Source organism: Xiphias gladius, chromosome 18 (assembly GCF_016859285.1).
Source record: "Xiphias gladius isolate SHS-SW01 ecotype Sanya breed wild chromosome 18, ASM1685928v1, whole genome shotgun sequence".
In the NCBI taxonomy this organism is placed as follows: Eukaryota; Metazoa; Chordata; class Actinopteri; order Istiophoriformes; family Xiphiidae; genus Xiphias; species Xiphias gladius.
Genome location: NC_053417.1, coordinates 19,412,269 through 19,428,207, shown reverse-complemented (window position 1 = coordinate 19,428,207; position 15,939 = coordinate 19,412,269). Strand labels below are relative to the sequence as shown.

The window sequence follows — 15,939 nt, the reverse complement described above, 5'->3', positions numbered from 1 at the left end:
CTGCCCAAACATTTTGGTAGCTGCACCCAGTGGACATGGGTTTAACATAAAAGTTTGAGTTATAATTGACTTGACTTTCATGCTTATATGCAGCATGAGTGCTCACAGGTAGCAGCCTCACATTGTTCTCATGAATCCTGTAAGTAATTCACAGTAGAGGAACAGGTTTGACCTGAATGGCAGGTGATTTCCTTAATATTACGCCCGTGGTAGCAGTCTGAACAGCTGCCTCTGTGGTTTCTTTACCAGCATTTATCTGTGTGTTGTCAGGCCAGTTTTCTGCCTGCAGGGCCTGTCATACAGCGCACACGGCATTATTTCTGCAGTCTCTATCCTTGCGTCTCGGGTAGTGTGTGATGTCATTTTCAATTTTGTTTCAATTTTTTTTTTTTTTTTAACCCAGTGTCTTGCTTGTGTCTTTCTATTACCAGCTTTCCAGTATTTGAGTTCAGGAGGTGTGTGAGCTTGGATTAAACAGGGATGAGGAGGGCAGTAACCTCCTCAGTAGGTTCCCAGGGTGCAAAATCTGCTGTATTGTGCTCTGTGGTGGGTCTGGTGGAGGTTTCTGTCTGTGACGGCGATGTCTCCTCCTCGCTGTTCGGTCTCCCCATCCCGAGGAGCTGTGAGGTTGATCCTGAATGTGGTGGTTAATATTCGAACTGGCTCCCTGGATCTGTGGGCTGCTGGAAAAGAGAAGACACCTAATTAAAATGTCATCATACGTTACAGTGACTAATAATTATACGCTGCCCGTGCTTAAATTGAATGTGTTGTGTGTTGGTGCTCACTGGGAGCTTATTTCTGTACTCTCACCATGCCGAGCTTCCTCCTGCTCCTCCACTGAGCCACTGCAGCAGACACCAATGTACAAATATGTACTGCTCCTGTGTACACACAAAGGAATCAGCAGGTAATGAGGATGCTTTGTTATGGGTTTGGGATGAACCAGGAGAGAAGACAGTGATTATGAGCACAAAGATGATAGATTTATGAGTGTCATAGGAAGCAATGGAATACGAGTGAGTGAGTGAATTACAAGTATGCATTACTTTATAATTTTTACCACAGTCTAAACTGGAATATGGTTCATAACAGAATATTACATACGTCTGATGTTTTAAATAAGCTGAGTTATGACACCAAGCAGTGTTGGAAAATACAGTTATGATGATTGCTATTTAATACTAACACTCTACTACATTTCAGAGGAAAATACTGTATGTTTACCATCAACTCCACTACAATTATAAAACAGTCCAACGAAGAGGAGTAGCAGCATGAGTTCCATGCATTGTTATTCAATTCGTTAAAGAAATAGTTTGACATTTTGGGAGGTTATCCGCATTTTTTTGCCAAGAGCTAGATGAGGAGGTTGATACCATTCTTTTCTGTCCATTAAATATGAAGCTACAGCCAGCAGCTTAGCGTAGCTTAGCATGCTTAGCATAAAGATTGGAATCCGCTTCCTAGTTTCCAGTCTTTACGCCGAGCTGAACTAAGCGGCTGCGGGCTAGCTGTTTCCCCGTTTCCAGGGTTTAAGCTAAGCTAAGCTAACTAATCTTCTCATGTAACTCTCTGCAAGAAAGCCAATAAGAGTATTTCTCAAAATGGCAAATCAACCAAACAGTACGTAACAGTTAAATGAGCTCCACCACCAGCTGCAACATTGAAATGCTGCTCACATGTTAATTCATAAGTAATAATAATAATGTAATAGTACAATTATATAATAACTAACGAGACAGTTTTCCTGCATAATGAGTCATTTTCTTCTTGATACATTTTGCTGATAATACTTACTTAAGCAAAATGAAGGCAAATACTTCTCGCTTGTAATGAAGTATGTTTACATTATGGGCTTTTACACCTGTAAAGGATCTGAACATTCTTTAATAACTAAGGAAACTAAAAACAGTCAAATATAATCATTTACCTAAATATACTTGTAATGCCATTCTGCATAACAAGTACTTTTACTTTTGAGACTTAAAGTATATTTTGCTGCTAATACGTTTGTACTTGTACTTCCTGTAAGTAAAATTTTAAACACAGGACTTTTAGTGTAAATGTAGTACTTTTTTAATTTTGTTATTGCTACTTTTACTTAAGTAAAAGATCTCAGTACTTCTTTCACCACTGAGGGTTAGCGTCAGGACTGGACTGACCAGATTCTGGACCATCCACATTCGATGTAGCCGTAGATCTTCCACAGCAGCCCGGATATCAGGCTGGATGCCCCTAGCACACAGCTGCATCAGCCACAACAATGACACAAACGTCCCTGACCGCCCAACACCTGCACTGAAACACATAAACAGAGGATTGACTTTAAACACTGTCTCAGGCACCATCTGATTGATAAACTTCTGAAAACTCTACAGGATTATAAGCGAGTAATGGGTTCTCTGAAGGAGTGGGTGAAGGGCCTAAGGTCAGAGGTCAGACCTGCAGTGCACCACAGCCGGCCCCAGGCGAGGGATGGATTCCAAATGCTGCCGCACATGGTTGGTGAAGACACAGAGAGAGAATGAGTCTTTAGGGATGCCCCGGTCCGGCCAGGAAGGGTAGTAGTAGTGTGTGATCATCCTGTCTGCTGGACAGTCTCTCTGAAACACAAACACTTTCCTTTAATCCAACCACAAGGACTGCTTCTTCTTTGATGGATTATTTTTACGGTCAGCGCACACAGAAGTCAACAGCAGCAGTTTAAAGGATGATGAACGGGTCTTTCGCTCACCTGTCTGAGGTTAATGGTGGTGATAAAATAATCTGGACCTTGTTTGCGGGTCACTGTTGTTACCTGGATCAGTCCGTGATGAACTGTCCCTCGTTCCAGGGGCCAATACTTATCACAGAGCAACTGAACACATGGAAATAAGGGACAAAATCAAAACGGCCGCTTGAGGCCATTGTCTCTTGAGCGTAAACAGATGTCAGTTTAGGGCATTTTCTGAAACGACTAAAGCGGTTTCCCCGTGTTTTGAGTCTTTCTGCTAAGCTAAGCTCACCATTTCCTGGCTGTAGCTTCATGTTAAACGTACATTGATCCCTTGGCAAGAAATGAATAAGCATTTTTCCAAAAATGTCAAACTATTCCACTAAAATTAGGAATTATTTCATCAGAAGGCTTAGAGGTTAATTAACATGCATAGGCACACGGATCAGCACACGTACACACAGACTGAGTATGTCTTTCTTACTATGTCCTTGTGTCTCAGAGCTGTCACCATGACGATTATCCTGACGTTTTGCTCCCACACCATCCTCCAGAAGTCAGCCATGGTGCTGTGCATAGGACCCTGGGTGCAGATGAAGTCTCTCTCCGATCCTCCACCCTGAACACAGACACACGGTCACTACCAGATGCAGACAGATACAGAGACAGATGGACAGGTAGTAAAGCAGCAAGTCATGAGTCATGAAAATAAATTCAGGGGAGGAAGTGAATGAGTTCTCACAGGCACAAAATTTGCATTGATGTAGTCAGTGTGTGGATGGGAGTTTTGAATGGAAAGCCTCACGCGACAGTGGTCATCTACATTGGTCAGAAAATGGAAAGCAGACAAATAAAAGTCTCGCACATTGCTGCACATGGAATAGATGGTGTAATCTGTTCTAGTATCATACTTTTTTTCACTTACATGGTAAAATGTAGGGGTATCTGTTCTTTTCTCTGTTGGCCCCTGAGTCCCCTGCTCTGGTGGGGAGGTCTTTGCCAACTTCATTCAGCTCCTTCACAGAAGCAAAAGACATTAGCACTCATGACAGACATTTCTAGCTTCACAAATCATAAATCTAATCCAAGTTCAATTTCTAAACATACTAGTTACCTCAAACTCCTGTTTAAAGCCTCTGTTGTCATTGGCAGCAAGTGCCTGGCATCGAAAATGAAGCTCCCGTAGAATCTGTGCTCTTGAGGAAGTTTGCACCCTGTTAAAAACATATTTGTATTACATTAAATAATTTCAAGATCACGGGTGCACTCAATATTTACAGGTCTGGTGATTGTCCATATTTTTCTACAAACAAGCAAACGAAAAAGACCAAGACCAACAATGAATGGGTTGTAATAAGTATTCACTGTGTAGCCCGCGGAGCTTGATTTGGCTTGTTCTTCTGTGCCAAAGAGCTCTGTTGCTGTCCAAAAACGATTTAAAACACAAAAAACTCACTGACATTTTCATTTATTACACTGGACATGGGAAACATTTTCTAAACTCCACAGTGCCCAGCTGTTTTAGGAAAGTATCCAGTATTAGTATTAGTATTCAGTAATGAGCTTAGAGCTGAGTGCCACAGATAAGCTGTTGAAATTGGAAAATATTGAGAGACGGACAAACACGTTGTTAGTTTTGGTCCTTTCATTGGATTAGTTAACAATAATAAAATTATAGAATATATCCAGCGTTATCCATTAAGCATATTTTGGATGCTACAAGCAATTTTGTGATCCTTACCTCATGTCTGTTCCTGCCGACCTCGGACCTCCTACTTTAGATAGAAATTCAGCAGGGACTCAGGGTGCAGAATGATGCCGGGGTGATTTCAGTGTTGATGCAGTGAAAAAGATACCAAGTCCTGTTTCATAAAGAAACGTTTAGAAACTCTTATAAGCGAAATGAAATGAAAATATGTGGCAAGGTGATAAAGCAAAGGCAAACTGAGAATCTAGGAACATTTCTGTGTACGTCTTGTTTTCCTCTCCCCCAGGTAATTAAAAGGGAATTTTACCTCTATAGAAAAATTCTTGAAACACACAGTTGCGCGGATGAGAACAGCTGTAATACACCTTGCACAGATTTGTTTACATTGGTTTTTTGCATCGAGGCAGTTGAATTCAGCAGTTTTACTGTAACAGTCTAAGAAAAATATACATTCCACTCTAACCATAGCTCATTATAATAGAAAGGCATGCACCACAAGCACAGCACAACACTCACACAGGACAATTAATGGCACTGACCGGACAAGAAAGAAAACCTGCTCCGACAAGTTTTCTCAACCCCAAACACAAAGTAGCAGAGGGAAAAACAGACGGTCCCAACAGCCTCGGGATCAGACTTCTGTCTCAGGATTACCTTTACAAACCTGCCTCCGATGAATGGTTGAAGTCTGCATCAGACTGGAGAGAAAGAGTAGGAGAGGAGGAGATGACTGCGCTGCTCCGAGTCATCTTAAAGTTGTCTGGTTTTAATCTCGCTCTCTCTCTCTCTCGCTCTTTCTCTTTCTCTCTCTCTCTCCGGGCAGGAAGAGGTGTGATGGGTGGAGACAGTGGACAGAGACAGGAGCACTAAACTCAATTTCGTGTTTTTTTTTTGGGGGGGGCTTATATGATAATTTAAGGGCTATACTTTTGGGTAAAATGTTTTGTTTTGTTTTTAAAGTTTCTGATGAGTTTTTCCTGGATAAATGACTATTAAAAAACAAAACAAAAAACATGAGTTGTGGTTTAGGAAAGGAACTTTTTCCTGTGGCAGATTGTATTTGTAACTTGGCACAAGAGACAAAGTTCAAATAAATATTCATATTTGATTTGCATTTGTACAAAAAAAGGGCACTGTGGGCAAGTCTTTTAAAAACATGGAACTTTATTACAACGCAGAGCCGGAAGTTTACAAACCGGTGTCTGACAGGTCCCTGAGGATGTCGGAGAGAGACAGCATGTTTCACAAGTTGACATCCCCCTAAAACAGCTCCTTTTTTTTTTTACTTTTAAGCTTGTTTTTTTGGTCTTTTCGGGCTCCTCACAGTAAAACAGGCGTAAACAGGTGCGACGGCAGATACGGCGGACTGCGCCTGCGCGTCTTCAGGAGCGAGAAGCTCGACTCCTTCTACCGTTTTCGATCAACCTTTATGTCTCCGTGTCCGCAGTCGCAACGTGACCGGGCGGCTGCGGAAAAGGGGGAAGTAAAGACATGTTAACGCTGTCGCCCCGCGCATCAACTCCCGGAGGTACGCTCGCTGCGGCTGCGAGGCAACGAACGGCTTCGGAGAGCGGAAACGCCGAGTTTCCCTTTCCAGGTGTACCGAGGAGATTCGCTCCGGAGGCCACGCGCTCTTCCTGGTCCGTTGCCAGTCACACACAGCAAACGAGGCTGCGGACAGGAAGTCATGGATCACGCGCGAGCAAGGTAAAAACCGTGATCTGGGACTGAAGGCCGGAAAGTGACAGCTGTCACAAAGGGCGCGCTGACTGACGATGGGGGAACCGGCCCGCTTCCCCCAAGTGGACCTACTTTTATTTTTAACCCCATCGAAATTGAGCTGAATCATCCAAAAAAAACAAAAAACAAAAAAACAGGACACCAACCAAAACTGTACTGATCTCATGAATATTATACAAATATAACAGTGTTTCAAAGCAAATCCACAGGAGATCAAAAAGTGCCGTTTTAAGCATATGAGTGCACTAATGGGTATCACATACATTGTAGAATTAAAGTAATGGCTGCTTGGCGCTGTATATTATTGAGCACCAAACACACGTTTGTTTTCAAGAGACAGAGTTATAATGATACATTTTATTACACTACAATCTCACACACAGGGGACCGCATCGAGAAAAGTGTGTGGTTAGCTATTTTTAGAAATATGTATCACTCTCTGTTGTTTAGGAAGTGCGCGGTGTAGGAGTACACTACTCTCCTGGTACTCAGAGACTACAACAACCGGGTGTAAACTACATTTCCTGGGTTTCCAATCTTTGGTCTAACACTAGGTTCAAGGCTTGAAAAGCCGGAACTAGTAAATGTTTGGCATTTGTGCTTTAAAAATGACCAAAACGATTAATCACACATCGAAATAGCCTCCGATTATTTTTCTCGTTTAATCAACTCATTCTTTCTGCTCTAATAATATCACACACCACCTGTGCTGTAACACCACATTAACTCTGATTAACATGGTGCTTTCTCTCTCCAGGGCTCCACGTTGCGGCGCAGGGAATGCGGTAAGTCTGCTGACAAGAGGCCCGGTGACAGTTCTGTCAGCCCCACTCAGGTACTTTCTGTTCTCAGCTGTCAGGTCTCAAAATGACCCTGTTAGACTGTACGATTGTTCTGCTCTCTTCGTAAAGTACCACGGTGTTAGGAATTGTTTTACCCCTGTCGATTCAGGACGAGAAGAGGCCGACTAAAGGAGTGCGGAGCCCTTCCAGACCGAGGGTATGGTTGTCCGAGTCTTGCAAGCCAAAGTTTGGAGGGCGATTCTGCAGACCTCAGTAAGACCGACGGGTTGAAAACAGGGGGCACTTTGCAGTTTGTTTTCCTCCCAGTGTGTTCTGCAAAGTATTGATGATAGCGGTGAGGCTGACCGTGGCTGCTCTGAAAGATTTCCCCCTCTGTCGGTGATGCAGTTTTCCAAGGGATGACCATTCACTCTACAAACCTGGTTTTGGCAACCAGAAGTACCACCACGTCAACGCCCGGGCTTACGTCGACCAGACACATCACTTCCAGCCTAAACTTCATCGCATCGCAGTCAGGGAGAGGGAACGAGAGAAGGAGAGGGGGCGGCACGAGCGGAGGGAAAGCGCTGACGGAAGTTCACCCCCAAAACAAAACAGCAGTAAGTTTATGTCTCACACACCCTCCATCTCATTCCAACATTTACATGGAGATGAGGTGCTTTGAGACCCTGACAGAATGTACACTATATGTCCAAAAGTACTTTTTGGACTACGCTCCGTAGTTCCACTTAAGGGAAATCTTCCGCATACAGTGATATTTTAGACAACAGTGTGCTTTCACTTTTCGCCAACATTTTGGGAAGACCCTCTCCTTTTCCAGCTTGCCCCTATGCACAAAGTAAAGAAACTGTTTTCTGTGTTTGGCCTAGACCAACTCGATTGGCCTGCACCAAGCCCTGAACTCAACCCCAGTCAACCCCTTTGGCTGTCGATGTGATCTCCTCCGCCATTCTTTCTGCTCACTGTGTCCGCGCAACCAGTCGCAACTGGTTCGTGGGGCCTCGTCGAATATGCCTGATTCGAAATGGCCCCACTGGAAGGCAGAGCGAAAAGCTTGCCGCCATAGAGTGGTGGGGAGTCGCGATATCGTTTAAAAACGGGAACAACGGCACATATTTTCAGACAGTCTCTCCAGGAAGACGTTCATGCTGTTACACTTAGTTGTTCCCATGAAGAATGGACACACATAGTTGAGTAACAAGTTAAAACGAGAGCTAGAGAGAGGATTTCAGTCCTTGGCTCCTCTCTCACTTCCACCCAGCTGGCCAATTGCAGCATGAAGTGGGAGTAAATTTCGCATCGTTGGTTTCAGGAAGGTACAGAAATGGTCAGACACAGACACCCCTTATCTGACATAGTACAGGTGTAGAGGGAGGGGGTTTCCGAAGTCATCCAACCTCCGAAGTGCAGTTCGGACGGAGCATAAAGCCAGCGTAATGCTCTTGTACAGCTAGTAATGACGGGCCCCAAAGAAAGATTTTTACAGGCCCTGTTCACCTTTAGATGCACACACAATTAGTGCAAACACCCACACAGTATTACAGACGACTAAGCTGTCATGGTTTCCTAGTTTATAAGATTAGGTAAATATATAAAACTACTGTGATACTGTAAATAAGCCATTTTGAAGCTGTAAAACGTGCTTTTTTTGTTTGTTTTCAAGACTATGTTTCTACCTGGCGTTGCGTGACGTGTGAGGCTACAGGATTTTAGGACTATATAGGATCAATTCAGACTATCACAAGGTTTTTAATGTAGTAAATTCAATTTTAACAAGGGGGTGGGTGGTCCGTCCCATAACCATATTTTTTTTTCCAGCTGTCAATCTTGAAGGCAAAACTTTTCATCTATCATGTAAAGATAGGTTTAGGGTTGATTCATCATTTAGTAACAAAATTTGTGGGAGACAGGGTACAGGAGTCGAGAGAATGGCAGCAACCTGAGCCCAGAAAGAATAAACTGTTCAGCATTCCCGCATTGAATGCACGTACACTCACCAAGCACTTTTTTTAGGAAAACCTGAATATCTGCTTATTCATGCAATTATCCAATCAGCCAGTCATGTGGCAGCGGTGCAATTCTGCAGGCTGGTGTGAAACTGCTGATTTCCTGGGATTTTCACACAACAAAAGTCTCTAGAGTTTTCTCAGAATGGTTTCAAAAACAAAAAAGCATCCAGTGAGCAGCAGTTCTGTGGATGGAAACACCTTGTTGATGAGAGAGGTCAGAGGAGAATGGCCTGGTTTGGGCTGACAGAAAGGTTACAGTAACTCGGACAATCACCCTTTACAACTGTGGGGAGAAGAAAAGCTTCTCCGGATGCACAACTTGTCGAACCTTGAGGCTACAACAGCGGAAAACAGGATCAGGTTCCACTCCTGTCAGCCAAGAACAGAAATCTGAGGCTGCAGTGTGCACGGGCTCACCAAAACTGGACGGTTGAAAAACTTAGCCTGGTCTGATGGATCTCAATTTCTGCTGAGGCACACAGATGGTAGGGTCAGAATTTGGTGTCAACAGCCTGAATCCATGGACACAACCTGCCTTGTGTCAACAGTCCAGGTTAGTCGTGATGGTGTAATGGTGTGGGGAGGGTTTTTTTTTGTTTTGTTTTTTGGCACACATCAGGTCCCTTAATACCAATCAATCATTGTTTGAATGCCACAGTCTAGCTGAGTATTGTTGCTGACCATGTGCATCCCTCTATGGCCACAGTTTACCATCTTCTGATGGCTGCTTCCAGCAGGATAATGCACCATGACACAAAGCAAAAGTCTCAAACTGGTTTCATGAACATTACAATGAGTTCAGGTAACTTCATTGGCCTCCCGAGTCACCAGACCTGAACCCAACAGAACACCTTTGGGATGTGTTTCAACGGGAGATTGAAACATGGAGAAGGTACCGCTAGGCAAACTGAAAGTAATTTTCTATGACTTGAAAGTTTCAAAGTCCACCTTCATCAAAAAAAAAAAATGTCAGAAAGACTGTAAAGTCCTTGTTTTTGCCGCTGTTATATAAGTAGTTTGGCATCAAATTATCAGGTTATTGTTTCCCTGGGTGAGTCCAAATGCCACTTTTGAGAAACAGTATAACAGTACGATACAGCAATGATACACATGATTTAGCCTATTTGTGGCTGAGTGCGAGCAAATGGAAAATGGTTTTGAAATGAGATGTTCAGCAATGAGACATGGGTGTAATGTATGGGTCTCCGCATACTTTTGGCCATATTGTCTGTGATTTGCAAGGAGTTTATTGTCAGCGTTGCAATGTAGAGCATTGCATACATCCTGAATGTGAGCGGAAGAATAAGAGCACACTCGGGGGCATCTCGCATAATGTAAACAGTCAGTTTGTCGTCTCAACCTCCTGTATATTTCAACATATTCATAACATGCAGATACAGTATATTTACATAATGTACTCTACAAGCGTTACAATATCTCCTTGCACTTTCTTAAACGCCCACTGGGTGGCAGTATAAGCAAGCAGTGGCGCTTGCACACTTTTTTTTTTTTTTTCACGTGCACTTTGCATTACAAACATTCGGAGCGCATTTGCTCATCCTGGCATCTGGTGGCTGGTAGGTAGTCACACTCCGGTAGCAACAGAGCAATGTTACATAATGCCGATCACTACGACGCTTCTCCCGGACTCCGTGCACGGATTGTGTCACCAGCGCACTGATAGTAGCCGAGGTGTCGTACACACGGATGCCTCGGCTTGCCCCATGCAAACTGCGTGATCTAGTCAGTTACAGGCAGATTTATTGTACACTTGGGAATAACCGTCAGCTTTAAGTAGGAAGAGTGTGGAAGTAAAGAGGAGGGGTTTAAAGGGTTTAGTCGATAAGACTAGAACAGCGCTATGTAAGTGCAGTCTATTCATCATTTACCATTAAAAATCCGATTAGGGTTCCTTTGTTTTAAAACTAATCGTGAAGTCTACTTTTTCGATTTCCTGTGGATCCTTCGTTGGTGTAAAGTGCTACAGAGCCACTGCCACTGTATGTTTTTGTCTTCTCTTACACTCAGGCACTGGATCTGTGCGCACACTGCAGCACTGTGGAGGTGTGTGTTTGTGTGTGTGTGTGTGTGCGGCGCGCGGAGCAGGTTTTCTTTGTGTGGCTGAGTGATGGTGCGATGATGGTGACTCATCGCTGATTTGTGTGTATATGAGAGTGTGTGTGTGTGTGTGTGTGTGAGAGAGAGAGAGGTAGGGGACCAGCCAGCAGTATATAATGAGCAATAACAAAGCTATTGCTTCACATAGGAATACTGCAGTCCAACTTTGCAAGGAAAATTTCCCAAATATCAGCAGATTCCGCTTAAAGTTATATTGAATTTAAACCCTGATACTTTAAAAAAAATTGCATTTTTTTTTCTAGCAGGATGCTGAAGAGAAAGAGAGAGTGATTGATTAGGAGGCTTTAAACATCAAAGGTTACCTAAAGATACACCTATAGATGCTGTAGATACCTATAGGTATGGTAATAGAAAAAAACAAAACGCCCTTGTAAACGTGTATCAGTCATTTTGTTTTAGACAGTACAGATACATTCTCTTGTTGTGCTGTTGTTTTGACCTTGTGGTTTGTCTGTTTTCCAGCTGCTAGACCTTTCTTACCCAGGCCCACCTCCAGCAGAGACAAGGACATGCAGTTCACCGTAAGTTCCCAAGCAGAAAACCTGCTCTGCTTTTCCGTTTTCTTAGGAAATGTGGAAAAATACAGTGGTCCATCCATAACTTAAAAATGACGTAATGCCGTGTTTCCCTACAAACTAGCAACGTGATGTGGGGCAGCGCAGTCCGAAGGCTCGCGTGATACGATTTTATAAGAGCTCTTCGACAGTTGTACGCTGACAGAACATTAAGTGAAAAACTTTCAAAGATGGCAGTGGTTGGAAGGAAAGGCCAGTTTTTGTGAGAATTGGAGTGTGAATTAGAGCTGCAACGATTAGCCAACTAATCAAAAGACAATTAGTCAGCATTTGTCATTTTTATCAAGCAATAATGCCAAACATTTGATGGCTCCGGGTTTTCAAATGTGAGGATTCAACCTGTGATATAGGATATTGTGATGGGTATTTTTCAGTTTTCTGATGTTTTGTTGACCAAACAATTAATCAGGAAAATAATTGGCAGGTTACTTGACAATGACAGTAATCGTTAGTTGCAGCCCAAGTGTGAATGTAGTGACATTTTCTTCCATGCGCAATATGTAACCTGATGAAACTTTGTAGAAATAAGGGCTTCAACTAACAGTTTATTTTTCTTTGCAGTTAAGCTGGTGATCATTTTCTTGGTCTGTATAATTTCAGGAAATACTTAAAAACGCCCATCACAGTTTCGAAAGTGATATTTTGAAATGTCTTGTTTTGTTCAACCAACAGTCGAGATCCCAGAGATAATTAGTTTACAATTACATAGAACAGAGAAAAGCAGCAAATCCACACACTGGAGTAACAGGAACATGAGGATGTTATATAATCAATAAATTATATTATTATATAATCAATAATCAAAGCAGTTATTGTTCTGTTGATCAGCTAAAATATGAACCCACTAATTACTCTAGAGTAACGTTTATTCATCCATGTAGATGGTGTTTTTGTTTTGTTTATCAGACATGAACTTAGAGCAGAGACGGATTTAGCTATAATGCAAAGAGCCCAGGCGCCGCAGAAAAGGCTGAAATCTAATGATCGCACACATTTCTTGGCTGACCTAACCACAGCGAGGAGCAGAGCAGCACATGATGAATCACCGCTGCTCGCTGCTGCAGTGAACTCCAAGTGAAGAGACGAAGAGTAACCAAAAACCGCCTGGCTGCTTTTCCAGAGTCGCTATCTTAAACAACACTGTGTTAGTAGCTGTTGATTGCATGAGCTTCCTAAAGGTACAGATCTGTGATTAACTGGTCTTTTATTACAAGGACTAATTTCTCTTTATCATGTTAGTCATTAATGTTTCTGGCTCTTGAATTCATTTTAGGGAAGTAAAGAACCTGTGCCACTTTAATAATGACTTACTAATATTTATAACTGCAGAGTTGAAGTTTATTAGAAGGTGAGTAAGTAAGTGACTCATTAAAACTGAGTTGTTTTTTTTTTTTTTTTCATGGGTTACTTGGGGGCAGAGGAAATAAGCTATAAACACAATATTGACTTGTTATCTATAGCTATATAAAGTTGATTTGGTGAATGTGCAAAAAGTTGCTTATTTATACATCCAGCAGACAAAAGCAACACTATCATTCATTTGGAGTTGTGTTTCTGGTCACCTGGCGAATGTAAGTCTAGTATTCACTCTCTTTTAGCTCTGTTTTTGGTCCTCATTATCTCCTGAGAAAATTTTCTGGCTCTTTAGCTGCTAAATGCTCCGCTGCGATCAACAGCTGAATGCTAATTGTGGCGAAGACCCACTGGGAGTGAACAAATCTCGCAGCATCACCACCACTGCTTCTTGCTTGTCGACGGGTGTGTCAGCGCTCCAAAGCTAGCACGTAGCTTGCTCTTTAGCAAACATTGTGTAAATCAGCAACCTGCACCTTCTCCCAAAATTCATGTGATCTTGTGATTAGTAGCATTTTGTTTGTATCTTTAATCTGGAGACATAGAAAAGTGGAACAGTAACAATCTTCTCCTTCACAGACGTGTTTCCACAACAGGGAAAGACTTAAACCTGCTGGCCCACTACTGCATTGCTTTTTAGATATCCGTTTTTTGGCAAAACACAGCAAATGTTGTTCTCATTTGCATAAAGTGTTTTTTTTTTTTTTTTTTCACATATCTGGTCGGTCCCTCGTCACCTGGAATCCCCTAGAAAAAATTAATGGGGATGAATTTTTGCATTCTGCCATGCTCAGGGGGTCTTCACCATCACTACGTCTGTCTGCCATGTGCCAACAGCACAATCGCGAGCTGTAAAACCAAAACAAAGAGCTGAAAGACACCAAACCACTCTGTAGAGCTGAGGGAAACACGCAGAGTTGGGTGAAAATGATCCGTGGGTTCCTCGCTATGAGCAACCCATTTCACATTACATGTGATTTCACATACACATTTGATCCATTGTTAATATAAAAATACTGATAGTAGCCCCTTTAATAGAGAGGTGTGCGTACTGCATTAATGGGCAGACCATGGCTTATGCCTTTCACAGCCCGGCAACCCAGATGTTGTTCCTATTAGTGGCTTAATACTGAACACTATTAACACAAATTATTTATAAAACAATAAAGCCAGTGGTGCAATTAATAAAAACATTTGTAAACCATTACTTATTAGGAGGTTGTACCAGTTTTACTTTTGTTACTTAACACCCCACTGCTTCCTTTTTGTTGTACATTATTTGCCACTGAATACATACAGCAAGTAGTCCAAACAGATTTTGAATTTATAATTCACTAGCCTCAGTGTCACGAAATGACATGTTGAACTTCAACTTTAATCATCTCCTGGTCATGAGCAGCTCAGTCATCATCGATGCTTGCACCCGTCCTTTTGCCCAACTGTCTGATTACTACAGTCCAACTCCCACCTTGTTTTCCTTTTCCCCTTGCAAATTTGTCAGAACGACAGGAACCAAAGCAGGGAGAGAGATCACAGGGGGACCAAAAGCAAAGAAAGGGAACACAGAAGAGACGGGGAGTTCCCTTCAACTGCGAGCCAGATGGCGGCACGAGACAGAGCCATCCAACTGAAGAGGAGAGAGATAGATGAGGTGGAGGGCTGTCATTACACAAACACACTCACACACCTGGGGAGAAGGGATAGTTTAACAGACAGAGGAAGAGGGGGGATAAGACAAGCTGGTATTAGAGAAATAATAACAGAAGAAAGATCTTAGTGCTGTGTGACATGGGACAAGAAAGAAAAGATGTTTTCTGTAGTCTAAACATTAATTTTGAAACGCTGAGCCTGAGGCATCTTGACTGTCATTGACTGTCTTCACTTTGCCAAGGCTGACAGAGGTCTTAATCATCGTTTGACATGATTGATGGTGTTATTCTTTAATTTTTGTAATGGAGCAAAAACTTGAAAGTGAGGCTGTTAATCTCACCTCACTTGCATCACTAGAGGCTAGCACACGTGCTTAAGAGCTGTCTTCAATGTGACAAACATCACATGAGGCCCTGCTCATCGGCTGTGTGTTTGTGTGAGAGAGAGAGAGAGTGTGTGTGTGTGTGTGTGTGTGTTTCCACCCACTTGACAGAAAAGATGGCCTCTTGCTTTTCACATCTCCATGGTTGCAGGATTATAGAGGCATTGCAAGAAAAGGCAGTCTGGCAACAGGTAGCTGATGCAAAAAATGTCCACATAAACTCTGCAATACTGCATACAGGCACACACAATTCTTGTGAACCGTCTGCATGTGAGCATTTCTGTAGATTGTTAATCCATTCAGTGGTAACTGGAAAAGCATGACGAGAGTTCTCAACTCATTTGTTGCACTCTCCTCCTTTCCCTCCAACACTCCCACTATCTCTTCTGTGTGTCTGTTTTCCTGCCACGCCATGTCCCCTCTCTCGGAGCACTTGCCCTAAAACCATCGGGTGTGTGTTTGTCTTACAGGTGTACTATCAGGAGTGTGAAATGTTTGGCCTCGTGACAAAGATGCTCATAGAAAAGGATCCGTGCCTGGAGTGTGCCGTCCAGTCCTCGCTGCGGCAGAACCTCAGGGACATCGGCAAGCGCTGTGTGGAGGCCATGGAAAAATTTATAGAAGAATATGACTCCAGGGAACTGCTGCACTGAACAGACACACACTCCTGCCTGTCTTCTTAACATAGATCCTTATGGTAAAAATGTTCAGAATTTTATTTCAGGTGATTTGAAATCTGCTTTTGTATTTGTATTTGTAATAAGTTCGCACAGTCATTATCTTCGGCATGGACAGAGTCCCTCTCATGCTGAGCACTAAGCAACACAAGTGAAAATAAAAAGGAAACTTTGATTGTGATTTGAA

General features: G+C 42.7%; 2 protein-coding genes across 7 annotated transcripts; one reads left to right on the top strand and one right to left on the bottom strand.

The window, feature by feature from the left end:
* Positions 1 to 33: 33 nt before the first annotated feature.
* Positions 34 to 5,371, bottom strand: LOC120804197 (receptor-type tyrosine-protein phosphatase V-like). 4 transcript variants are annotated; one of them, XM_040153473.1, is made up of 11 exons: positions 4,964 to 5,371; positions 4,458 to 4,578; positions 3,831 to 3,930; positions 3,642 to 3,732; positions 3,459 to 3,535; positions 3,201 to 3,335; positions 2,738 to 2,860; positions 2,446 to 2,606; positions 2,166 to 2,301; positions 814 to 884; positions 34 to 683 (listed from the first exon to the last, which is right to left on the bottom strand). In XM_040153473.1, the coding sequence occupies exons 2-11, from the start codon at positions 4,460 to 4,462 to the stop codon at positions 449 to 451; spliced, it is 1,134 nt and encodes a 377-aa protein (XP_040009407.1). In that variant the 5' UTR covers positions 4,463 to 4,578; positions 4,964 to 5,371; the 3' UTR covers positions 34 to 448. The 4 variants fall into 4 exon arrangements, with proteins under 4 accessions (XP_040009407.1, XP_040009406.1, XP_040009408.1 ...); XM_040153472.1 differs by having other exon boundaries at positions 5,079 to 5,371; XM_040153474.1 differs by having other exon boundaries at positions 5,089 to 5,371.
* A 259-nt stretch (positions 5,372 to 5,630) lies between these two features.
* Positions 5,631 to 15,939, top strand: LOC120804508 (periphilin-1). 3 transcript variants are annotated; one of them, XM_040153999.1, is made up of 7 exons: positions 5,637 to 6,131; positions 6,922 to 6,999; positions 7,116 to 7,219; positions 7,355 to 7,566; positions 11,578 to 11,636; positions 14,545 to 14,694; positions 15,546 to 15,939. In XM_040153999.1, the coding sequence occupies exons 1-7, from the start codon at positions 5,916 to 5,918 to the stop codon at positions 15,726 to 15,728; spliced, it is 1,002 nt and encodes a 333-aa protein (XP_040009933.1). In that variant the 5' UTR covers positions 5,637 to 5,915; the 3' UTR covers positions 15,729 to 15,939. The 3 variants fall into 3 exon arrangements, with proteins under 3 accessions (XP_040009935.1, XP_040009933.1, XP_040009934.1); XM_040154000.1 differs by having other exon boundaries at positions 5,989 to 6,131; positions 6,922 to 6,949; XM_040154001.1 differs by lacking the exons at positions 14,545 to 14,694; positions 15,546 to 15,939 and adding an exon at positions 12,707 to 12,853 and having other exon boundaries at positions 5,631 to 6,131.

Excerpts from the sequence above, each read along its gene's own strand:
- LOC120804197 (XM_040153473.1), bottom strand. Across the intron at positions 3,536-3,641 it reads ATACCCCTACATTTTACCAT|ATGACCACTGTCGCGTGAGG; the intron begins GTAAGTGAAAAA and ends TGACCAATGTAG. Across the intron at positions 684-813 it reads GCAGGAGGAAGCTCGGCATG|CAGCCCACAGATCCAGGGAG; the intron begins GTGAGAGTACAG and ends TCTCTTTTCCAG.
- LOC120804508 (XM_040153999.1), top strand. The coding sequence starts at position 5,916 with ATGTTAACGCTGTCGCCCCGCGCATCAACTCCCGGAGGTACGCTCGCT. Across the intron at positions 6,132-6,921 it reads ATGGATCACGCGCGAGCAAG|GGCTCCACGTTGCGGCGCAG; the intron begins GTAAAAACCGTG and ends TTCTCTCTCCAG. Across the intron at positions 14,695-15,545 it reads AGAGGAGAGAGATAGATGAG|GTGTACTATCAGGAGTGTGA; the intron begins GTGGAGGGCTGT and ends TTTGTCTTACAG.